Raw genomic sequence first — 22384 nt, forward strand, 5'->3', positions numbered from 1 at the left:
AGAGCTGAAGGTGATTAGTGTTTCCTCTGGCGAACTTGGAGCCTGTTAAATTTAAGTCACTCTTCTTTACTCAGTTGTACTTTGCAAAAGCGCGGATTTATGTGCACTAAGTAGTATTGAGGATAATCTAATGCGCCGTATGTCTTTGTCTCTCTCCACTGGCTGCTGGTTGATGCACGCATTAAATTCAAGGCTCTGATGCTGGTATACAAAACAGTCACTGTGTCTGCTACAGCATACCTAAAATCATTTCTGCAGATCTACACTCCTGCCAGAAGCCTGCGGTCGGCTAAGAAACCTTGTACCAACACAAAGAGGCACCAAAACCCTTTCCCGAACTCTCAGTTTCATCATACCACGTTGGTGGAATGACCTTCCCAACTCAATGCTATTCTGATGCTAGTAAAACTTTGTAATATGGCACTTTTCGTACAAATGTCTCCTTAAGATGATTTGTTTGTGTTTTTCCTCTTTTGTAAGTCGCTTTGGATAAAAGCATCGGCCAAATGAATAAATGTAAATGTAAATGTATAACTGAGATTCCAGTCAATCTCCCGTATACTCTTTAAAACGTGCTATAAATCAATTTAAATAATTCAAATAAAAGCAGTCATACTTTAATCAGAGATGAGTTAAGTTTACTTGTAACTACTTAAAAAAAATAAGTTAAGTTTACTTGAGCCAAATAAGTATGCAAATTGATTGCCATGAAAAATCTGGAATGGTGGTGGTGTAGTGGTCTAAGCACATAACTGGTAATCTGATAATCAGAAGGTTGCTGGTTCGAGCCCCACAGCCACCATCATTGTGTCCTTGAGTAAGGCACTTAACTCCAGGTTGTTCCGGGGGGATTGTCCCTGTAATAAGTGCACTGTAAGTCGCTTTGGATAAAAGTTTCTGCCAAATGAATAAATGTAAAATGTAAAAATCTAGGTAAGATCAACCAGTTCGATTTTACAATAATAACCCATACCAAATAAATTGAGTATCTGTCAAAGATATGATGACATTAACCTGGCCAATTTTGGCAAGTCCAGTTATTAGTTCTTCCTCAAACGTGTTTAATGCATAAACCTGCTACATTATAAACAACTTTGCTTGGTTAGTTTTGGATGCAAATGTTTTGCTGCTTGTTCAACCGTGTTGTTGACAAGGACTTCATGAACCACTCCACAACAAAATTTCATTTAAATGCCTGAGAGATTTTAATGCAGAATCTGCAACACTTTCATTAAAATAAGGAATGAGATTAATAATCGATCTCGTCCTTCAGTTTGACAGGTGCATTTATGAACAAACATTAATAAGGCCCTGTTTAACTGGAGGCGAGACGATGCCACCGACAGACGCATTCAGTGCTTTGGAGATTGTGTAATCTTCAGATCTTCCCTGGGAATGTTCCATCATCTCTCTGACTGTCCCATTTCTCGATCTGAGAGTCACACACACACACACACACACACACACACACACACACACACACACACACACACACACACACACACACATGTTGTGTTTCCATGTTTTATGGGGACTTTCCATAGACATAATGGTTTTTATACTGTACAAACTTTATATTCTAACCCCTAAACCTAACCCTACCCCTAAACCTAACCCTCACAGAAAACTTTCTGCATTTTTACATTTTCAAAAAACATAATTTAGTATGATTTATAAGCTGTTTTCCTCATGGGGACCGACAAAATGTCCCCACAAGGTCAAAAATTTCGGGTTTTACTATCCTTATGGGGACATTTGGTCCCCACAAAGTGATAAATACACGCTCACACACACACACACACACACACACACACACACACACACACACACACACACACACACACACACAAACACACACAAAACTGAGAGTTAATGACCATTTATGTTGTTTAAAGGGATAGTTCACCCCAAAATGAAAATTCTCGTCTGTGTATGACTTTCTTTCAAACTAAGGCTTTTAGCTCTACATTTCAGCTCTGTAGGTCCATACAATGCAAGTGAATGGTGACCAAAACAAAAAGGCAGCCTAAAAGTAATTAATGCGACTCCAGCGGTTTAATCCATGTCTTGGTAGGTGTGGGTGAGAAACAGATCCACTTTTAAGTAATTTTTGACCATAAATCTCCACTTTCACTTCCGAAATGTGAAAGTGAAAGTGGAGATTTATATTAAAATATAACTTAAATGCTGATCTGTTTCTCACCAAAACCTTTCACAACACTTCTGAAGTCATGGATTAAACCACTGGAGTTGCATGGATTACTTTTAGGCTGCCTTTTTGTTTTGGTCACCATTCACTTGCATTGTATGGACCTACAGAGCTGAAATATTCTTCATAATCTTTGTTCATGTTCAGAAGAAGAAAGAAAGTCATACACATCTGGGATTGCATGAGGGCGAGTAAATGATGAGAGAATTTAAATTTTTGAGTGAACTGTCCCGATAAGTTCTGAACTGAAGTAGGGAATGAATAATCACCCAGGAAAGAGGGCACAGTGACTTGTAGACCCTCTTGTACCAGTCACATGGAGCTGTGTCAACACCTTTGGCATCCAGGGCATTATGGCATCGATGAAAATCTGTTAAGAATGTTTTATGAGTTTATGTGGAGCTAATCAAACAAAAATAATCACAATATCTTTTGTTAAATACATATAAACACACATATCTATTGTGTACATTGGAGCTGTTTAAGACGAAAAGCTTTCCACTAAAAGTCCAATTATACAATGCACAACTGTAAAGTAAGATAGCCCTCAAGCAACCCAATGCATTCACATGGATGCTAGATGATTTCTTCCTTAAATACCATGTAAATTGGACTGACCCAGGTAATTCTGCCAGCAGTTTTTCGTCTGGTTTTGGTTCGGGAAGCGGGCATCGAATGGTGCCGTGCGGTACTTCTCCAGTTTCTGCTGAATGTCTTCTGCCATGTCTCGCGCGTGCCTTCAATACACATTCACGCATTCTCGTGAACAATATAGTTTAATATCTGAATGCAATAACCCACAGCTATACATATGAATGCATTAAATACCGATGCGTCCCTCTTATAAATATCGACCTTAAATGTAGCCGCTTTTTAAATTATCATGTTTTCAATGTTAGAAAAATATAATGCACGGCTTGAATGACTTTATATTTGATACACAGACTGTAACCAAGTAGGAAAGTCATGCGTTATTGAATGCATGTGGCAAATACAACGTTATACATGGCTGATATACTTTTACATTAAGATCACAATAGCACATCTAATGCATGTATGTTTTAGTCCTGTGTATATACATGCTTATTGGTTTGATAGGTTTGTTAATGGATCCGATCCTGAATATCCTCATAATTGTATTCACTTTCGTTTTTACTTTAATAATCAATATCCGCATCTGTTATAGTTAGAAACATGTAAAGTATTTCTAAAGAAGCCGGTAAATGATGGATTATAACGCGTTTCTTTACCTCTTTGATGTGCCTTGCTGTTGAAAGTGACTTTTGTTCAGTGTCAGACAATCCTGATTCACTTGCTTTATGTGTTATATTAAGTGCACTTGAGGGCTTGCGTGCAGTCCTTTACTTTCGGTATGGCGGACTCAGGTCACATTGAGATGACTGAGATACATCCTGAAGAGAGGATGCACGGAAGCACGCGCGCTCATAGACGTGCATAGCCAATGACTACAGGTGAATAATAGTAAATACGCACGAATGCTTAATCGTGCATTTATTGTTTGTGCATTAATGTAACATTTATAAAAGCATGCATTCACATCCGGGAAATGCATTGTGCTTTACACTGTACATCAAGTTAATATTTAACTTTATATTGAACTGGAGACATTTTTATGTGTTCCTCATTATTGTTCATATATTGTCTCCCTTTTTAAAATTCCAGGTTCTTTTTACACTTTGCACATAGGCATATATGGTGTCTCTATATGCAAGCTTTATTTGTGTAAACTGAAAGCAGAACTCTCATTTCTGGGCTGTTTCACTGGAGTGCAATGTGCATTTTTAAACCGAATAATACCACAAGTCTACATGGGGTTAGAGGTCAGAATAACATTTAAACAGCATGTGCTCATAGTCTATTGATACGGTTGCACATTCACAGACAAATGGAAAGTACTTGATATGGAAACTATTTTGGCATGCTGTTCAGACCCTTAGAGAAGTACTGTGGTGGTATCAGATGGTACTGGTATACATTGTATTTGCATTTAGATAGTGAGCCAGTAGCTCTAGGAAACAGTCCCTGTTCACATCCACTGGAATGCATTTAATTGTCATCTGACATGTGACGGCCAGCAGCCATATCAACCTGTAGATCCAGACTGGCTGTCAACTGAAGCTAAGCACTGTTGAGCCTGGCCAGTACCTGGATGGGAGACCTCCTGGGGAAAACTAAGGTTGTTGCTGGAAGAGGTATTAGGGAATCTAGCAGGCGGTTCATTCCATGCGCAGCTAAAAAAAACGAACCAGTGAATGCATTTATTATTCTCTATATGCAGTTTTGCATTTTTCTTTTCTCCAAATGAATATTTTATTGCATGAGCGGTTTTTTGGTCCAGAAAAGTTTCGGAAAGTCCCGCAATATTGAGCCACGTGCAATAGCTAACCGCGCGCGAGAAGCGCAGACACTAGAATGCGCGTGATCAGCATACGTCATGCCATGTAAACGTCAAAAAGGCGTAACTTCACTGGAACTGATATGAAGTTTATCCTTTTATCCTATTCGTCATCAATTTGAATAAAGTCATTGGATAATAGAATGCCTTTAAAGTAGTCTATAGAAAAAGGAAAAGAAGACAAAACTACTACGGTGAAAGCTTGGCTCATGAATATTAATTACGCTACAGAGGCAGGTAACCAACCTACGCTAGGACGTGCTAATTAATATGCATGAGCTTACTATTACTGAAAGGCGGTTTATCCAAAGGGCACTCGTTCATTAATTTCACAGTATGTACATATAATATATGTTTCAGTATATAGTACACTGCCTGGGCAAATAAAAGATGCCTTTTGGATTTAAATAAGCAGATAGTTAAGATTGGATCATTATTGCAGCAATCAGGGCCGTTTCTAAGCTTGGGCGAAATAGGCGGTCCCCCAAGGCACCAACAGCTGGGGGGGGGGGGGGCAAATTAACGCAACTCTGGACGGAAATAAAGGTTGTGACATTGCACAAGGTTGTTGAAACAATGTCACGATGAATACTAATACTAAAGTTAGCTTTGTTTGCTACATTTATGGGCAGATTTATTCCTGCCCCAATGGGTCTCAATGAGGGCTTGTTGCAGTACCGCGTTTGACCACAAATTTCCATTGAGAAATCTGAGGGGGCGCTGTGGAGTTCTGGAGGGCAGCAGACTCTCTGCCCCACATGCTCATATATCTATATCAAACACTGAGTAACGGAGCTTTCAGCTAATTTACAACTTAAAAATAGGATAAAAACGTATACTAGGCCTGCTTTAAATACACATGTCAGCATTTTGAACACATTTACGGGCAAACAAATTCCATCATGGCAGTTTATAGTATGGATCTATGTTTTCAAATGGATGAATATTTAAGTGGGGCTCTGCCTTACCTGCCCATATAGAGGAGCCACGCCTGGTTTACAGTATCATGATGGTAGAGAATCCTATATTAAGTGTTATTAAACCCCCGATTTCCGCAGTTCTGAGTCAGCAATGTATGCAAATACAAGTTGAGACCAATAAGAAGAAAACAACAACAAATAAATCTAAAAATGAACCACTTTCCCCTTCAAATGTGTACATATCACTTCTCAAAATCCTGACATTTAAAGTTAGATTTTAGCCCCTCATTTTAAACGATACAATGTAACTATAGAAAATGTCTTAAAATAAGGAGAAAGAAAATTCCCGAGTACATTTTAGGCCTGATCTACAGGTTTACAAAATCAGTGAATCACTCAATCGATAGTAGTGAAGATAATAATAGCAAATCAAATTCTATTTATAAATTCAAAGCATAAAGATAGATAAGCATTTAACAAATGTACATCTTCAACAGACACATATAATCCAGTGTTATCATTTATTTTGGCTTCTTTTTAGACTCAAAGATGTCATCTTCCTGCCTAGACAACATAAAGCTCTAATATTGCAATTGTAAACTGAAGGTAACATTATATAAAATATTTACAGCCCAACTTAAACCCACAGCAATCATACATGATTCAAAACAGCAGACAGACATAACTGATATATTATTACTCATCCCAGCATCTGTAGTGATTTTTTTTTTGGTCGTTTGCAGTCTCTATTTAAGGCACTATGTGATACAGTCCCCTCGGATATGGGAAAAAGGGAAACAAGAAAAAAAGTCACTATTATAATAGCAGCAGCAAGACACCGCGGAACATTTACAAACTCTTTAAACCATTATTACATCATCTAAATGAGACGCTAATTTAGTGTCTTCATATTCACAAGCAAACTCCTGTGATACAGGAGCTCAACTGCAATGCAACGATAAAACATTCTCTCATTCTCTCTTTCTGACACACACAACTAACTAAAGATGACCTAAATACATTCCCATGGTTCGTGAAACACAATGCAGACGTTTAGTGTTAAACACTACAGTCTTGTAAACATAATTCCAGCCTACGGCAACAAGAAAAACGACAGCGCTCTCAGAGGAAAATGACCAAAACACCATCAATGAAAACACAACAATGACAAATACATTTATCAGTGAATCTCACGAAACATGTTAAAAAAATATTCTGCGTTAAGAAAATGAAGCCTATTTTAGGATCTTGATTTTTTTTCAAGTTCATTTTGCACCTACATTCTCACTACTGTAACGCTTTAGGATCTCATTCTCACTACTGTAACGCTTTAGGATCTCATTCTCACTACTGTAACGCTTTAGGATCTCATTCTCACTACTGTAACTCTTTAGGATCTCATTCTCACTACTGTAACTCTTTAGGATCTCATTTTCAGTACTGTAACGCTTTAGGGTCTCATTCTCACTACTGTAACGCTTTAGGATCTCATTCTCACTACTGTAACGCTTTAGGATCTCATTCTCACTACTGTAACGCTTTAGGGTCTCATTCTCACTACTGTAACGCTTTAGGGTCTCATTCTCACTACTGTAACGCTTTAGGATCTCATTCTCACTACTGTAACGCTTTAGGGTCTCATTTTCACTACTGTAACGCTTTAGGGTCTCATTCTCACTACTGTAACGCTTTAGGGTCTCATTCTCACTACTGTAACGCTTTAGGATCTCATTCTCACTACTGTAACGCTTTAGGATCTCATTCTCACTACTGTAACGCTTTAGGATCTCATTCTCACTACTGTAACGCTTTAGGATCTCATTCTCACTACTGTAACGCTTTAGGATCTCATTTTCAGTACTGTAACGCTTTAGGGTCTCATTCTCACTACTGTAACTCTTTAGGGTCTCATTCTCACTACTGTAACGCTTTAGGATCTCATTCTCACTACTGTAACGCTTTAGGGTCTCATTCTCACTACTGTAACGCTTTAGGGTCTCATTCTCACTACTGTAACGCTTTAGGATCTCATTCTCACTACTGTAACGCTTTAGGATCTCATTCTCACTACTGTAACGCTTTAGGATCTCATTCTCACTACTGTAACGCTTTAGGATATCATTCTCACTACTGTAACGCTTTAGGATCTCATTCTCACTACTGTAACGCTTTAGGATATCATTCTCACTACTGTAACGCTTTAGGGTCTCATTCTCACTACTGTAACTCTTTAGGGTCTCATTCTCACTACTGTAACTCTTTAGGGTCTCATTCTCACTACTGTAACGCTTTAGGATCTCATTCTTACTACTGTAATGCTTTAGGGTCTCATTCTCACTACTGTAACGCTTTAGGATATCATTCTCACTACTGTAACGCTTTAGGATCTCATTCTCACTACTGTAATGCTTTAGAATCTCATTGTCCTATTTATTATTCATTTAACTAAATAAAATTCAGATTTTAATAAAATAAAAATTGTCCATACTTGATTTTCATTACAGTAATTAAGTGTACAGAAATTCGATTTTTTTTTTTTTTTGCTTTACAGTAAAGTGGGGGAAATGTGTTTAACTGTCATAAATGTAGTCACATTGTTAAAAAAATAATAATAATTTGGTAACATTTTACAATAATGTTCCATTTGTAAACATTAGTTAACATGAACTAACAATGAACAATACTTTTAAAAGATTTATTAATTTTGGGTAATGTTAATTTAAACATATAGTTGTATGTTAAATAGTAGTTAATGCATTATGATCTAACAGGAACTAACAATGAACAATTGTATTTTTATTAACGAACACTACTTAATGTTCATAAATGCTGTAAACAATATATTGTTCATTGTTAGTTTCTGGTACCTAATGCATTATCTAATGTTAACAAATAGAAACTTATTGTAAAGTGTTACCAAAAATTCTTTATGCAAAACATAATTTCTAACTTGTTCAAAAGATTCACATTGACATGACATAAATTCCCTAAATACCTGAAGATTTGTTTAAACATACCATTTAAAATATGTGACTATGGCCTGATAGTCACTGGACGTACAGTATGTAAATGTGTACATTCTGTTGAAGTAGGATGCAAGTTGTAAATGCAAGGCCTTTATGTCTTTTGGGTTGAGGTTTCGTGTCAGTATATACCCTATAGGTGGTTATGTATCAGAAAAGTTCATCACTGAACCGTAGCCTGTTGAACGCCTCTTTCACAGACTCCTCCGTGTCTTTGGAGATGGGTTCATCTGCTGCTACGCCCTTAACGCTGCTTTCTGATATGTTGTCTTTGATCTTTCGTTTGGTCAGAACCACTGACTCCGTCCCGTCTGATTCTGCGTGCTGCCGTCCATCCGGTCCAGTCAAGACGAGGTAACAGGCGTGACGACCTCGCTCCAACAGTAAGGCTAAACGCACAATCGCAGAAAGATACGCATTGTTTTAACCCCATCATGTGGTCATTTAAAGAGGTCATATCATTATAAATACCAATGGCAGACAGTGAGTGATTACGGTAATGAGAGATACCTTTAAATGAGATGATGTTCTGTGCTGGATTTCTTAGTTCAAGCAGAAGTTGAGAATAACGTGGATGCAGCAGAAATGCTGAATGCATCTGAATATCAACAACAAAGACAGCTCAGTGTCTAACTTCTACAAGTGTGTATGTGTGTGTTTGTGAGTGTACGATCTTACTGTCTCATTGCCGTGATTCTGTCCCCAAAGCATGAACACAGAGTAGGAGTTTAGTGTGAGGACAGATGCTGGATGAGGACTCTGTGTCCAGGACAACAGGTTCACCTTCCACAGGACATCTCCAGAACGTCCACTTAGAATCATCACCTAACACACACACACATACTGGTCAACCAAAGCCATATAGGTGAGATTGGGACTAGTTGTACCATGGGGAAGTTGTTACTCACTCTTTTGGTTTGGTTGCCAAGGTCTTCCTCTATCATTATGTCAGGAATTCCATCTTTGTCAAATTGCCCAAATGTTGGCACACTAGATAAGACAGAAAAATCAGTAGCTATGTTATCATCAAAGTTGTGAATTTAATGTATGAGCAAAATCAGAATATTGCAAAACCTCATGCGACCCCGTGTACACATGCGTGAACGTTGTATTTTGGCTTCGCTATACATAAGGCATCATTTAAAATAATTGAAACCAACTGATCTCAGTTCAGAAGACTCTGTGCTGCCTTTTAAACTTTCAACGTACATGTGACAAAACAACATGGCGCTGATCACAGCAGAGTGTGTCTTTGGGAGAAACGCCAACAAAACTACATCTGGTAAAAAACCTGATTCAATTTTTACATTGAAACCTGTTTGAGTCAAAAGATTAGAGTCTCTAGTTTCATACAATATGCCATTTTTTAACTTTGAGCGATTTTTCGCGAAAAGCCACGCTGCTAAACACAATGTACACTAATTTGTACTTTAGAACATTTGTTCCTTAGAAATCCTATATTGTGCATTTGACATTGAGAGTCAAATTTTTGCTTTCAGTGGCTTCAAATGGAGTTAAGATGAAAATAAGGAGCATTTCAAACTGTTCTGAGACCAGTACAGACAGACAGCACTCTGGAGGTTAAGTTATTCACTAAATAGGGAGCAAGGGAGCATCCTATAGTGCGTTCACTCCTAAAATCTGATCAAAAGTTCAGTTTCAGGCTGCAGATGATGTTTGGATCACTCAACATATTTGACACACATGGGACGATGATCATCAGTACATAGATTCACCATTTATAATGGATCATTTTATTTGAACATGGTTGGCTGTGATTGGATGATGCTGGACATTACTTATATCTGAATTAATTATGATCATTTATGATGTAATGTCTAACCATCACTCTTGCAAACATGATAAACAATTTTCAATCGACTTTCTATAGCTTTGTATTATTTACAATTTCACAACTTAGTCTCACTGTCCACGTATGTGGACATACATTTTTAGGAACACCACTTGCGCTTTATTTTATTTTTGCATGTTTATTAAGTGCTAGTAGTTACAAATCAAAAATGGAAAATGCACACAGCAGTCACACTCCGGTCTCAGCAGGTTAAGAGGACTAAATCGTCTCTTCTGGGGCAAAATTGAAATGTAAATGCTTTTATTAACTGTAATAAATGACTTGTGGTTTAGAGCGTGCAGACAAAATGCTCTGACGCACTTCATGTTTGCTAGCGTTCAGCATCAGAGGGAGCGAAAGCGTGTCAGACAGTTCTGGGAGGTAATAATAGCCAATCGTTTTAATGCACGGCATTTCAAAATAACCAGAGCAACATTTCAGATGCTATATGATGATGTTGATGATATTCTCAGAGCGAATTATACATTCAGCATTTTTATATGCAATATCCCACAATTCACACATAAATATGTGGATGGAAACCCAGTGAGTGAACATGCACAAATATGTTCCAGTGGCATGGGTCATTTTGATTGGTTATGGCACCTGAGCAGTGTGCTGGTATTGGTGGTCCATGCAATCTTCAGTTTCTCCATGTGTAGCAGTGACACGCTGGAGTCAGTCTGGACCAGCAGTGACGGAGAAGAACCCCCGTGAACAACCAGCACTCGCTTCAGAGAATCAGACCTGCAGCAAACCAAACCAAAGACATGATCAAATATATCGGCAATGACGGAAAAGCAAAAAAAAAGAGAGTAAATATGTTTTAAAGGGATAGTTCACACAAAATGGAATATTAAGTCATAATTTACTCGCTCTTCAGGCACTATTCACTTTCAATGCATCTGTTTTTTTCCATACAATGAGAGGGATTGGTGACTGAGGCTGTCATTCTGCCAAACATGAAAGAAAGTAAGTCATTCAGGGTTGGAACAACATCAGGGTGAGTAAATGATGACATCATTTTTGTGTAAGCTATCCCTTTAACCTCCTAAACGGACTTTGACCACTGTCAATCATAAATATTTGTACTGATAGAGGTGGATGAATCCGGTTTGATTGTCGGCTTTTTCCTCCCAGCTGTTTTCTTTCTTCAGTGCTGACCCCAGACCAGTCCGAGCCTGAGACGCCAACCGCTGCAAACTCACCGCGGAGAGACCGGAGTCTGCATGACAAAGATTTGAAGTCGATATGAAATGCATCCGATCCGGACTCTTTTTACTTCAGAAATATATCGTATTGCTAAATGGCATAAAGTGGTTTCACACCAGAAATGAGTGAGAGCTGAATGTGAGTTTGAGGAGGCTGAAGGTCAAGTATTAACACTTATAACAATGGAATTTTTCAAATACAGTATATCCTTGTTAGCTATTATGGCTGTAATCTCTATTACATTAACTGTCATTAAATTACAAGATATTGAAAGGCTGATTTACCCACAACAATAGCAGCTATTTGGCATTAATCAGTAACATTAATGTGGCAGGGCGGAGGGCAGGGCCGGGTCGTGATCATACACACCCGGTCCCATATTAGGCTAATCAAGCCTCCCGAGAGGGATAAAGGTCGACTGTAGAGGATCGTGCGGGAGAGAGAGATAGTTTACGGACATGTCCGCCATGTGTGTGTTTGTCTTTTGTTTTAAGTTTATCATTAAAACTATTATTTATATTGACAAGCCGGTTCTCGCCTCCTCCTTTCCATTGATCCCTTTACACTGGTGCCGGAAACCCGGGAAGGAGGAGGGATATGCCGTAGTAGAGTTCTCGCCACTACCGTCCACCCCAACGGCGCAGCCGCGGCCATCTGCCGGGGGACGAGGAGCCCAGCCGCCTGAAAGAGGACGATTGCCGCCAACCGCGAGGGGAGAAGGGGCTCCTCACCGACCGCCTGGAGCGGTCTGGGCTGCTGCCAGAGGCGGAGGAGTTCCCTACCAGCTGCTGAAACGCGGCGGGGTTTGAGACCACCGACCGCGAGCGGGGAGGGGCTCGCTGCCGACCGCCTGGAGCGGGAGAACCGCTGCCAGGGGTGGGGGAGACCCCTTCTGTTCCCCGAGAACGAGGGAGAGAACGAGGGAGGAATGTGGCAGGGCGGAGGGCGGGGCCGGGTCGTGATCATACACACCCGGTCCCATATTAGGCTAATCAAGCCTCCCGAGAGGGATAAAGGTCTACTGCGGAGGATTGTGTGGGAGAGAGAGATAGTTTACGGACATGTCCATCATGTGTGTGTTTATGTTGTCTTTTAAGTTCATCATTAAAACTATTATTTATATTATCAAGCCGGTCAGCGCCTCCTCCTTTCCCTTGATCCCTTTACAATTAACTAAATGTGATGTCAGCCAAAAAGAAAAGTTGTTTCAGAGGCCAAGAAAGTCATTGCATATATATAAAAATAAATAAATAATAATAATAAAAAAATATCTATATATATATAAACATGCACTGATGAATCAAGTACAATATGAACAGGAATGTGTATTAAGCAAGTAAATATGATTAATTTTGACTTTATTTTGACTTTAAGAATGAGCGATTGTGGGGAACACAGGAAGAACAAAGGCCAAAATCAGTGTTCGTCACACACCTGTGAGTAACAGCAGGTATGAAGCTCCGCTGGCCATTGTGAACTGCAGGTGACCAAATACACCATTCAGATCAACCTTCACCCTTGAGCCAATCTGATCACCTGATTTCCCTGAGAAAAACACCAGCTCTGTCTAATAGAGAAGAGAGAGAAATGTCAACACCCAGATAACAGTGCAATTGAATTTTTGGCTGTGGCTGAACACGTTTGTGTGTGTTTGGTACCGGTATGGGAGTGAATGATGGTGCTTGAGGATTATATGAAAGCACAGCTAATTCTTCTGCTCTATCAGAGTCCAGATCCAGAACGCTGATCAGCGGAAGCTTTCCATTCATCACAGAAGAGCGCGACAGCTGCCAAACAATCCCACCTGCTCAAGTAAAACCAGCAAATGCTTCCACAAACATCATGCATATTTAAAGCAGTTACTTTAGTCTAATTTTCTTTTCTATCATTTTTGTTACAAATTATATTATCAGCATTTTTGCAATGTTATGGCTTAATATGAAAATCCCAGATTTTCAATGTTTCTATTAGACATTTGGACCCCATCGCATGTGCACATGAGAGTGTTTAACCCTCCTATTGCGTTCAGACTCTGCATACAGCTTTTGCATTCGCGGGTCAATTTTGACCTGGTAAAATTCAAGCTTATAAATCATGCATAACCCGATCGTTTTCATCTTAAAGTATATTGTAAGTCATTAATAGGTTCTTAACTGTTCATACATGTAAAAAGATTGATATTTTTGGCTTGTTAACTGACAAATATAAAAGTTATTCTTTAATATAATTTTTATAAGCAATAATAAAATGTAGAAATTGTTTGACATTTCAAAATATTCATTAACTACAGTAAAACCATTGTGAGACATGTGAAGACATCTTCTTTATCAACATCTTTGTGGAATCTTATTTTTGGACCCCATAATATACAATTTATATGAACATCTAATGTGAGAGTTACTAGTAATTCGAATGCGTTTTCTATTACTCATGACTGCTCGATACAACCTGGTGGTCAAAAGTTATAAAACCAACTTATTCTTCATCAGAACAACTGCTATTACTGAAGTATACAACATTAATATTTCTTTACAATGTTTTAAGCCAAATCTATTCTATTTAACTTGATTATTGATGCGCAAGTATGTTGTAAGCTGGTTGTGCATCAGATTGCTGCAGAGTAAAATGTGGACAATTTCCTCTTTCAAGCCATATTTAGACTAATGTGTGCATGAACTTTTACTCTCGTCACACCCCCTTTAGACAGTAGCATCTCTGATTTAGTTTATCTGTTATGTTTGTTACATCTGTCATGTCTGTTTTGAACAAGAATGTGTGTGTGTGTGTGTGTGTGTGAGTGTGTGAGTGAGTGAGAGTGAGTGAGAGTGTGTCTGAGTGTGTGAGTGTGTGTGAGTGAGTGAGTGAGTGTGAGTGAGTGAGAGTGAGTATGTGAGAGTGAGTGAGAGTGTGTCTGAGTGTGTGAGTGTGTGAGTGAGTGAGTGAGTGTGTGTGTGTGAGTGTGTGAGTGTGTGTGTGTGTGAGAGTGTGTGAGTGTGTGTGAGAGTGAGTGTGTGAGAGTGTGTGAGTGTCTGTGTGAGTGTGAGTGTGTGTGTGTGTGTGTGTGTGTGTCTGAGTGTGTGTGTGTGTGTGTGTCTGAGTGTGTGAGAGTGTGTCTGAGTGTGTCTGAGTGTGTGTGTGTGTGTGTGTGTGTGTGTGTAAAGAATATTCAGTCCCAGTGAGAGACAAAAAAGTGTGGTTGAGAGTTTGGGAAACAGTCTAAATGTAAGGGAAGTATTTATAAGTAAAAATGTCATTCATAGATGTACAAAAAATCGACATAATATTACGTGTAAAGCCACAATTGATGCCCGGGTTAATATTGACCCGCAAATGCAATAGATGTAAAACAAATGGGTTCAAATGGTTATATCTCTTAAACAATTTAATTAAAAAATGTGAAAAATAATGTATTATGTGTATTTTGATATTCTTGACAAAGTCCCAAAGTTTGGTTCCAGTACTAAAAACTATGTGGTATTTAAAAATGATCAAACGCTCCCAGGACAAAAATGACCCGAATGCAATAGGAAGGTTAAACTCAACCACGTACCTGTCTGTTTGTCGATGGCCGTGAGATTGTCTGCGTGAGCCACCAAACATCCTGTTCCTTTAAATCCGATCCCCTTCACCCCACACTCCACCCAATCAAATTCAGCTGCTAAAGGACGTTTCCACAGCATCTTCCCGTTAGTGCCATCAACAGCCATTAAAACCAGACATGGAGTTGATAAATCTGAAAAACGAATATTAATTATTTTATTTAAAGAGACTCATTCTCTGTAAATGTCCTCTTGCATGTGTGTTTAAAGGAAAGTTCCGGGTTCAATGCAACTTAAGCTATATCAACAGCGTTTGTAGCATAAAGTCAACTTATTTTGACCCTTCCATTAGCTTTGTTTAGTTTTGAGTTTAAGTCAAAACAGCAATTATAGTGGGGTACTTACAATAAAAGAAAACAGGGAAATGTACGGAAGGACCTGCCAATCTGGACCGAAAGTTTTTCTACATGCTCATGTAATAGACTAACCGCTTTGGCTGCCATTATGCATCTCACACTGCTTTTAAAAGATGTAATGCCAAGTTGTAACTCTTAAAAGGAGAACCCCATTCTGTCTCGCTGCATTGAGTATAAACGCATCCTGGACGCTTTAAGCACCCATCTGCGCTATTTTTAATTCTTGGACTATGCAAATATGCACTAGACGGACATCTTTGAACGTTTTGATGCATTTTCGGCGATGTACGCCATGTCTGAATAAGTGCATGACTTCTTCGTGGATAAGCAAAAGGTAGAAAGAAACACAATAGCAAACTATGGGTATACAACAATGTGTTTGTGTGTGTGTTTGGATGGGGATGAAACATTTGTGTGGTTTCTCTTTTTGTATTTACGGAATGCAGTAGAGGGGTTAAGTGTGTCTACATTTGACTGACGATCTAACATCTAAACGATCTAAAGGTGGAGGTAGTGGGCTAAGCACATAACTGGTAATCTGGTAATCAGAAGGTTGCTGGTTCAGGCCCCACAGCCACCACCATTGTGTCCTTGAGCAAGGCACTTAACTCCAGGTTGCTCCGGGGAGATTGTCCCTGTAATAAGGGAATAAGTAAGTCGCTTTGGATAAAAGCGTCTGCCAAATGCATAAATGTAAATGTAAGATGTGGTTTGTTTTTACTTATTGTTAATATACACACAGATCAGCCACAACATTAAAACCACTTGCCTAATATTGTGTAGGTCCCTCTCGTGCCGCCAAAACAGTGCAAACCCCCATCTCAGAATAGCAATCAGAGATTATATTCTTCTCAACACAATTGTACAGAGTGGTTATCTGAGTTACTGTAGACTTTGTCAGTTCAAACCAGTCTGGCCATTCTCTGTATATCTCTCTCATCAACAAGCCATTTCCATCCACAGAACTGAAGCTCACTGGATGTTTTTTGTCAATTCTAGAGACTGTTTTGCGTGAAAATCCCAGAAATACTCAAACCAGCCCATCTGGCACCAACAATCATGCCGCGCCCTAAATCACTGAGATCACTGTTTTTCCCTATTCTGATGGTTGATGTGAAGCATCAACTTTAGCTTTCATTAACTGAAGCTCCTGACCCGTATCTGCATGATTTTATGCACTGCAGCCACACGATTGGCTGATTAGGTAATCACAAGGATGATTGTTGACAGTCTCTAGAATTTATTGGTGCCAAAACAAAAAACATCCAGTAAGCGGCAGTTCTGCAGATGGAAATACCTTGTTGATGAGAGAGGTCAATAGAGAATATGTCTTAATGTATAATTATTTATAATGTGACATTAAACCTCATGTGACATGAACTATTGAGGTAGAGGTTTGGAGCGAGGGAGGTGCGAGGCATCAACACATCATCTATATAAATTGTAAATTCAGAGCCGTGAGGAGCAGAGGAGAACATTTTCCTGAAAGTCATGAATTTGATTTTTAATTGTTGCTGAATATTTTTCATTTGAGATGAAGATGAAGATGATGTCGCCAGTTTGCAATAGATATTTTATCCTTATTTTTCCAATTTTGCAATATGGTATTCTTTACATTTACATTTATGCATTTGGCAGACGCTTTTATCCAAAGCGACTTACAGAGCACTTATTACAGGGACAATCCCCCCGGAGCAACCTGGAGTTAAGTGCCTTGCTCAAGGACACAATGGTGGTGGCTGTGGGGATCGAACCAACAACCTTCTGATTACAGTTATGTGCTTTAGCCCACTACGCCACCACCACTTCATATATTCTTGGCAATAGCTCGTCACCTAGGAGACAGAGGGCAGGATGGGGTGGTACATTACAACTAAAATAATGTGATACATTTTTGGTGACCTCTTCCCAAAAAAATGTAACTGATGAATGTAACTTCTTTATATAACTTTATACTGTATATCTGTAAGTCTTTTTCCCAACCATTTATCAGTATTGAATATTTTGGGTCAATGGACAATACTGAAGTGTAGAGTTTTGATGATTTTTGGTGACCCCTCAATTTTATTGATATTTTCAGTATATGGAGGTGGATTACACTTATTTTATTTGATGATATTGTTCTTTACCTACGTATATTAAATGTCAATGATGAACGTGCTGTCAATGAATAGATGATTGTAAATGCGTTATACCCTTTTCTTTCAAAGTCATGTTGTTGAAAGTTTGTTTCTAGTGAACTCAGGATTATTCCATAAACGTGTGTTTGTTGACTTTCCACCATGCTATGAATGTTGTTTTAATTACTGAATTTTGAAATAAGCTGTGATGCCAAAGAGATGAAGAAATGATCAGATATAGAATCAATTCCATGCGAAATATATTTGCAAAAATATAAAGTATTGCAAAATAAAATAACGTTTTGCAAAAGAAAAAAAGTTTAGCAAAAAAAAAATTTTTTTTTTAAACAAAAATTAAGTATCACAAAAGTAAAATAAAGTATCGAGAGAAAAAAAGAAAGTTTTGCAAACAAAAATAAAGAATTGCAAAATATAAATAAAATATAGCAAAAACCAAGATATAATTAATTGCAAAAATCAATGACTGTTGTAAAAGAAACTAAAGAACTTTGATCCTTTTTTATCACTGCAACAGATTTTTAGGCAGCAATGATTTTGCCACACATCTTTTTCTTTGCAATGCTACTAATTATTTTCCAATGCTCCTTTTAATCTGCATTTCCATCACGTGTGAGCTCATGAGACCGTTTTGCCTTTGCGCTTCACTTTTCTGTGCGTTTCACTTTATGGCACTTTTTTGACGTGGAGGTGGAGTCAGGGGATTGGGGCGTGTACAACGGGCTCAGTGTTGTCTCCCTGGAAGTTACCTCATTAGCTTGAGACACGGATCAAACATCATGGCCGAGCAGAGGCATGCAGGTGGATCTCAGGTATATAAAGTTGATTGTTTCCTTTTATTTAATTAGCATTCAATGTGTTTTAACAGCTTTTGCGTCAGATAAAGTAGTGGATTTATTAGCCATAATCGCTAACACGTCTGAAATAGCCAGCATCTGCAGTTTTTTTCTCTCTCAATTGATTGGACTATTGACTGATTATTATGTTTACTTTATAGATTATAATTGTCTATACCATAGTATGTTTGTTTTTTTTTGCTCAATACTTTTTTCTTTTGCAAAACTTTATTTTATTTTGCAATACTTTATATTTTTGCAAATACTGTATATGTGGCATGGAATTGATTCCATAATCAGATATGCACATATCTTTGCATTCTGTTTGTTTTATCTTACGTCCAGAATAATCTGACGGTGGAAGGTGTGAGATGTGGTGCCTGTTAAGACCATCGTCTCTGCTTTGGTCACCATTGAAGCATCCAAACGTCAGGAAATAGTCACTGAAGTTTAAGAAAGTTCCTGATTGCATCAGTGCAGGATGATAGTATGAGTGTCATGTTTCGTTGTGGATTGTGTGGATTGTGTGTTCAGCACATTTCAGCATGGATTGCTTGTGAGCAAGTCACAATATGATTCAATATGATGTGGAGCTAGTCTTCTCATCTGATTGAGTTTCAGATGTATAGTGTGGCTACATTCAAGGGGCTGCACGATGTTGATAAATCTACAGTGGGTTTACATTGAAGTTTAAAGGACACTCTGAGGCCAAAACTGAGTGTTTCAGATAGAGGGCCAGAGACAGGCTGAACAATTATCATAGTTTACTAAATTATGACTGTTTTGGTGTAAAAAATAATAATGTTACTTATATGAGAAGTATGTCATGACACTGTTAATACTTTTGAAACAGTGTGTATTTTAGCGTTTATTGACTGTCCCCATTCACTTACAATGTCTAAATAGATTTTTGTGGTCTTCAACATCACACCAAAAATGCTGTTGTTTAAGCTGAACACGTATTGAACCCGAAACATTCCTTTAACCGTAACTTGTGCACATGTGTTTAAGCTCACCTTCACTCATGCACGTATTGCGGCTGGCTTCAGCACCCTTATACATGAAGATCACATCCAAGACTTTGTCTTTATTGGCATCTTCAACAGCCAGGAAATCATACGTGGCTATAGGGGAGAAACATATTGGATGTTACTATTACATTTCCACAAGCAGAGATGGACAATACATGGTCAAAAGTTTGTGAACACCCCCGTCTAATTTACACGTTTAGCTATAGAGCGCCTGGGTTTTGGAAGTATTTTCCCCATTCATTTCTTCCATAGACTTTTTATAAATCCTTCATAAAAGAGCTGTAAGCCATGAACCGAACCAACCAGCTCAGAGGAGACTCACAACATCACAAACCTTTTTTTGAGGCAAAATAGTATTTTAAAATCGCACAAAAAGACAAATGTACAAGACTGTGTACTTACCGTCTTTCATGAGGGTACAGACTACAATCCCATGAAGCACTGCGAATGATGTCATTGAATAAATAATGACGGGAAAATATACAACTATTGATTATAGGTTGTTGATTATAGGTATAGTAACAATAAATTTTACGCATATGGTAATATATACTGATATGCACAACTATATAAGTAGTTTAAGGGTGAAGCGTGACTGACTTGATTATGTCATTTGCAGTGCATCATGGGAGTGCATGGTTGCTCAGACTGGCTGCGGTTCTCTGATTGGTGGATATTTCTCTGCTGCACCATGGGTAAAGTAGTTGTTTACCATTCCGCTATCAAACAAGATTTTTAAACAATGAAGTTAAGATAACGCAGACGGATGGCTTCAAGGAAGCATATACCATCGATGAATAACCTCGCTCATGATAGGTCTGTGTTTAAAGGTTTATAAGTTATCACTGAAAATCGATTAGTCTATGGGATAAATGAATGGGATTTTTACTTCCGGAATCAGACTGTTGAACTCTATTCCAGTAATTTGTGAGGAGAAACTGTAATGCTATGACATTCAGTGACATTAAAAACCCGTTGCAACACTATAGCGCATAATTCTCTAGAAAGTTCTTCACTTGGTGTAGGATTAAGATTTGTTTTCACTGGAATTACTGGAATTGCCAAACCGATGAATTACATTTGGCCACAGTGTATCTGTCTCACCTGCATCAGGAAATGTGCGGTTCCATGTGGACAGGTAACGCGGCCGTAAGGGGCAGGGCAGGATGAATGAAAATGCAAAGACAACAGCCAGGCACAACAAGAGAGAGAACAGGAACGTAACTGTCCGCCAGCCTGTCAGGTGTAGTAAGCCCAGCTTCCCAGCGCAGCTTTTTTCCTTAGACACGCCCCCTTCTGCTTCTCCACCCTTCAGAGACTCCGCCTCAAAACCGCGCCCTGACGCGTCCGTCATCTCAGACCAGCGAAACTCCACACTACTGAGGAGAGACGTAAGAGATAATGTTCAGCAAAATATAATCAGACAATTTGATTAGAGTCCTGAAGCAAAGGAGAGCAATATTACAGGGTTACTTGCCAAATAAATAAAACAATGGATGTCAAAGATTGATCTGAGAAGAGACTATAAAGTGACACAAGAGATGTAAAATTAGCACATTAAATCGGTTGCCAAGAAAAAAATTAAATGCTTTTCACTCACAACAGTGTGAAAGCGCTCGAATGAAAAGGAAGCGTTTCACCGCCATTCAAAAGCTCCTCGGATCGCGTCATTTATATGGATAAATGTATTCAAACTGAATAGTCTTTACATTAAATGAAACAAATTATAATAAAATGCAAAGTAATCTCTTCAGTAATCAAAATACTTTTTGAATGTAACTGTATCGGATTACCAACGATTTAAATTGTAACTGTAGTGGAATACAGTTACATAAAGTATTTTAAATACGTAATCCTGTTACATGTATTCTGTTACTCTCTACATATTGACTAAAGAAAACCACTGAAATATATAACCAAATCAATTACAAATACAGTTTGTTTTTTATTACCCAAGTCAATTTAGCATAACTAAGCACAACCAAATGTGTACAAATTAAGTGTTTGAACATGAGAGCCACGGGCCAAACAAACACCCCATTCTGGAAAATGATATTTGGATGGTAAAAACATTTCAATCTGTATAAAATGTCAAAATGTCAAAAAACACAATTTTATGAAACACTTATTTTATGTATATGGTCACTTTTAGAGCATAAAACACATTCTTAAACCTGTTATGACATTATAAATAAAACATAGACACACTTGTAAGTACAGTTTATAAAAGAATAAAATTACACTTAAAAGTCATTAATTAAAAAACAAGTTTGTCAAGCATTTGATGAGGTTAGAAGCTTTGATTAACCAAACTAGTCAGCTTCACTTGTTGACCTGATAGATAGCCAGTAGATAAATTCAATGTTTTATTAAAAAATAATTATGTGTCAAAACAACAAACCTGGTGCTTCGTGACACTTCCGCATACGGCAAATCGGTGGAGACAAAAAGAACGAACGCGAGGAATAATTTTTGCCATGTAGATTTCATTTAATAAAATTTTTGGCTTATAAATAAAGCTTATTACAGACGATAAATTAGTTTGAACGATATTTTTGTGTTAGTTTTTTGTCAAGCTCTAACAAATATTTGAAAGCAGGCTATAAAATAGAAATGTATATTTTTACTGCCTCATAATTTTGTATACCTATTATTACTTAAAAATCTATTTAAACTACTACTTGAATAAAATGTATAATACATTAATTTGTCCTGCTCACGGAGATCTGTGGAAGCCCCTTTCCGCCAAAGAAATCTACTTTGGTAAAAATTTTTTTTTTTTTTTGTATTTT

At 38.1% G+C, this 22384-nt stretch overlaps 2 protein-coding genes across 2 annotated transcripts; both read right to left on the minus strand.

Annotated features, from left to right (window-relative positions):
- Positions 1-1163: 1163 nt before the first annotated feature.
- On the minus strand, positions 1164-3622 carry LOC127634232 (cytochrome c oxidase subunit 6B1-like). Its single transcript, XM_052113687.1, has 4 exons — positions 3460-3622; positions 2828-2946; positions 2479-2579; positions 1164-1432 (listed from the first exon to the last, which is right to left on the minus strand). Exons 2-4 carry the CDS (start codon positions 2931-2933, stop codon positions 1379-1381), a joined length of 261 nt encoding a protein of 86 aa, XP_051969647.1. The 5' UTR covers positions 2934-2946; positions 3460-3622; the 3' UTR covers positions 1164-1378.
- Positions 3623-8298: 4676 nt separating this feature from the next.
- fam234a (family with sequence similarity 234 member A) lies at positions 8299-22011 on the minus strand. Its single transcript, XM_052113670.1, has 12 exons — positions 21994-22011; positions 20697-20971; positions 19578-19685; positions 15183-15365; positions 13291-13436; positions 13067-13199; positions 11513-11645; positions 11027-11167; positions 9477-9558; positions 9247-9393; positions 9079-9166; positions 8299-8957 (listed from the first exon to the last, which is right to left on the minus strand). Exons 2-12 carry the CDS (start codon positions 20944-20946, stop codon positions 8719-8721), a joined length of 1650 nt encoding a protein of 549 aa, XP_051969630.1. The 5' UTR covers positions 20947-20971; positions 21994-22011; the 3' UTR covers positions 8299-8718.
- Positions 22012-22384: the final 373 nt, after the last annotated feature.

The sequence above is a fragment of the Xyrauchen texanus genome, chromosome 41, assembly GCF_025860055.1.
Source record: "Xyrauchen texanus isolate HMW12.3.18 chromosome 41, RBS_HiC_50CHRs, whole genome shotgun sequence".
In the NCBI taxonomy this organism is placed as follows: Eukaryota; Metazoa; Chordata; class Actinopteri; order Cypriniformes; family Catostomidae; genus Xyrauchen; species Xyrauchen texanus.

Excerpts from the sequence above, each read along its gene's own strand:
- LOC127634232 (XM_052113687.1), bottom strand. The coding sequence starts at position 2,933 with ATGGCAGAAGACATTCAGCAGAAACTGGAGAAGTACCGCACGGCACCA. Across the intron at positions 2,580-2,827 it reads CTGCTGGCAGAATTACCTGG|ATTTTCATCGATGCCATAAT; the intron begins GTCAGTCCAATT and ends CATTCTTAACAG. Across the intron at positions 1,433-2,478 it reads CACTGTGCCCTCTTTCCTGG|ATCGAGAAATGGGACAGTCA; the intron begins GTGATTATTCAT and ends TGTGACTCTCAG.
- fam234a (XM_052113670.1), bottom strand. The coding sequence starts at position 20,946 with ATGACGGACGCGTCAGGGCGCGGTTTTGAGGCGGAGTCTCTGAAGGGT. Across the intron at positions 11,646-13,066 it reads ATACCTGCTGTTACTCACAG|ACTCCGGTCTCTCCGCGGTG; the intron begins GTGTGTGACGAA and ends TTTGTCATGCAG. Across the intron at positions 9,394-9,476 it reads TTGGCAACCAAACCAAAAGA|GTGATGATTCTAAGTGGACG; the intron begins GTGAGTAACAAC and ends TGTGTGTGTTAG.